Below are 1,093 nucleotides of genomic sequence, written 5' to 3' on the forward strand. Positions count from 1 at the left end.
ATAGAGCGGCCACTATAAAGAATGTTCTTGACATTCGCAAAGTCTTTTCCGTTGATGCCTGCCTGCGGACGTCTAAATCATGATCAGGTGCTGTACTTTGTAATCGCGAGCGGATCGTTAGGTAACTTGAACAGATAACCAACAGGGAAATAAAGAGAGCAGAAGAGTAGGTGAGAGAAGCATACAGACTTTGATTGTGGTATATCTTCAACAACCACACTCCACTCATACACACTCCAATTACCCAGGCGATGACAATGCTGTAAACGTAAGCTCGAGTGCTTGTTACACGATGACGAAATGGCCACAGCACGGCGTAAACGCGTTCCAGTGAAATAAGAGCGAGAAAAAGCACTGACGTACTGCTAGCAAATGCTTGGAATGCCCACCAGGGACTTCCGATTTCAAATATTTCGTTGAGAATTGTGTTGGTCGTGAGAACCACAGCCTCTCCTAGTCCCACAAACAAGTCAGCCACAGCGAGGTTGATCAGGAGAAGAAAGGTTCGTTTCAAACGAAGTCTCTGAGTCCAGAAAACAAAAATGGTGAACACGTTGCCCATGAAGATGATGGTTACCTCAAGCGTAACGATTGCGACGAGCACAATGCCGGTTGTTGAAAGAAGCATGATTTAGTTTCTCTTGCTTCGTGGATGTATTTTTCCTGTGTAACTCCTTTTGTTTCCTTGAAACACCTTTCACTGCGACTAAATATTTTTCTCACGCACGAAAGCAGTAGGCTTCGACAGCTGGCAGTTTCTCATCAGTTAAGTGTGATTAAGAAAATGATATCATCACTTTGATTATGTACAGGCTTAAAACATATTTAGATTAATTTCTAGATTACAATCGTTTGTCTCATGTGTCCCCAACATTAATGAGAATCCAAAACTATGCACTTATTTTGGTATTTTCGGTGAAGGAAAAATACAATACCTCTTTATCTTCAGTATTGCTACGTTTCCATGGTTTTGCTCCGAAACCATCTGAATTACAAGAGAAGCGTGTTCTAAGAATTATTTAAATTGTATAATGGAGTAATTAACGGTTTATACATTATTCAATATTTAGTTGAAGGTCGCTTGTTCAATTTG

The 1,093-nt window shown here is 40.5% G+C and overlaps 1 protein-coding gene across 1 annotated transcript in view; it reads right to left on the bottom strand.

The window, feature by feature from the left end:
- LOC149115102 (dopamine receptor D5-like) overlaps nucleotides 1–792 on the bottom strand; it is a 1,048-nt gene extending 256 nt beyond the window's left edge. The window contains exon 1 of the mRNA XM_089284697.1: nucleotides 1–792. This exon is cut by the window's left edge and continues 256 nt beyond it. Within this exon, the coding sequence (XP_089140823.1) occupies nucleotides 1–628 (628 nt within the window). The 5' untranslated portion in view covers nucleotides 629–792.
- Between the last annotated feature and the right edge of the window lie 301 nt (nucleotides 793–1,093).

This window comes from Orbicella faveolata, unplaced genomic scaffold (genome assembly GCF_042242905.1).
Source record: "Orbicella faveolata isolate gen_17 unplaced genomic scaffold, um_ofav_v1 contig_13, whole genome shotgun sequence".
NCBI lineage: Eukaryota > Metazoa > Cnidaria > Anthozoa > Scleractinia > Merulinidae > Orbicella > Orbicella faveolata.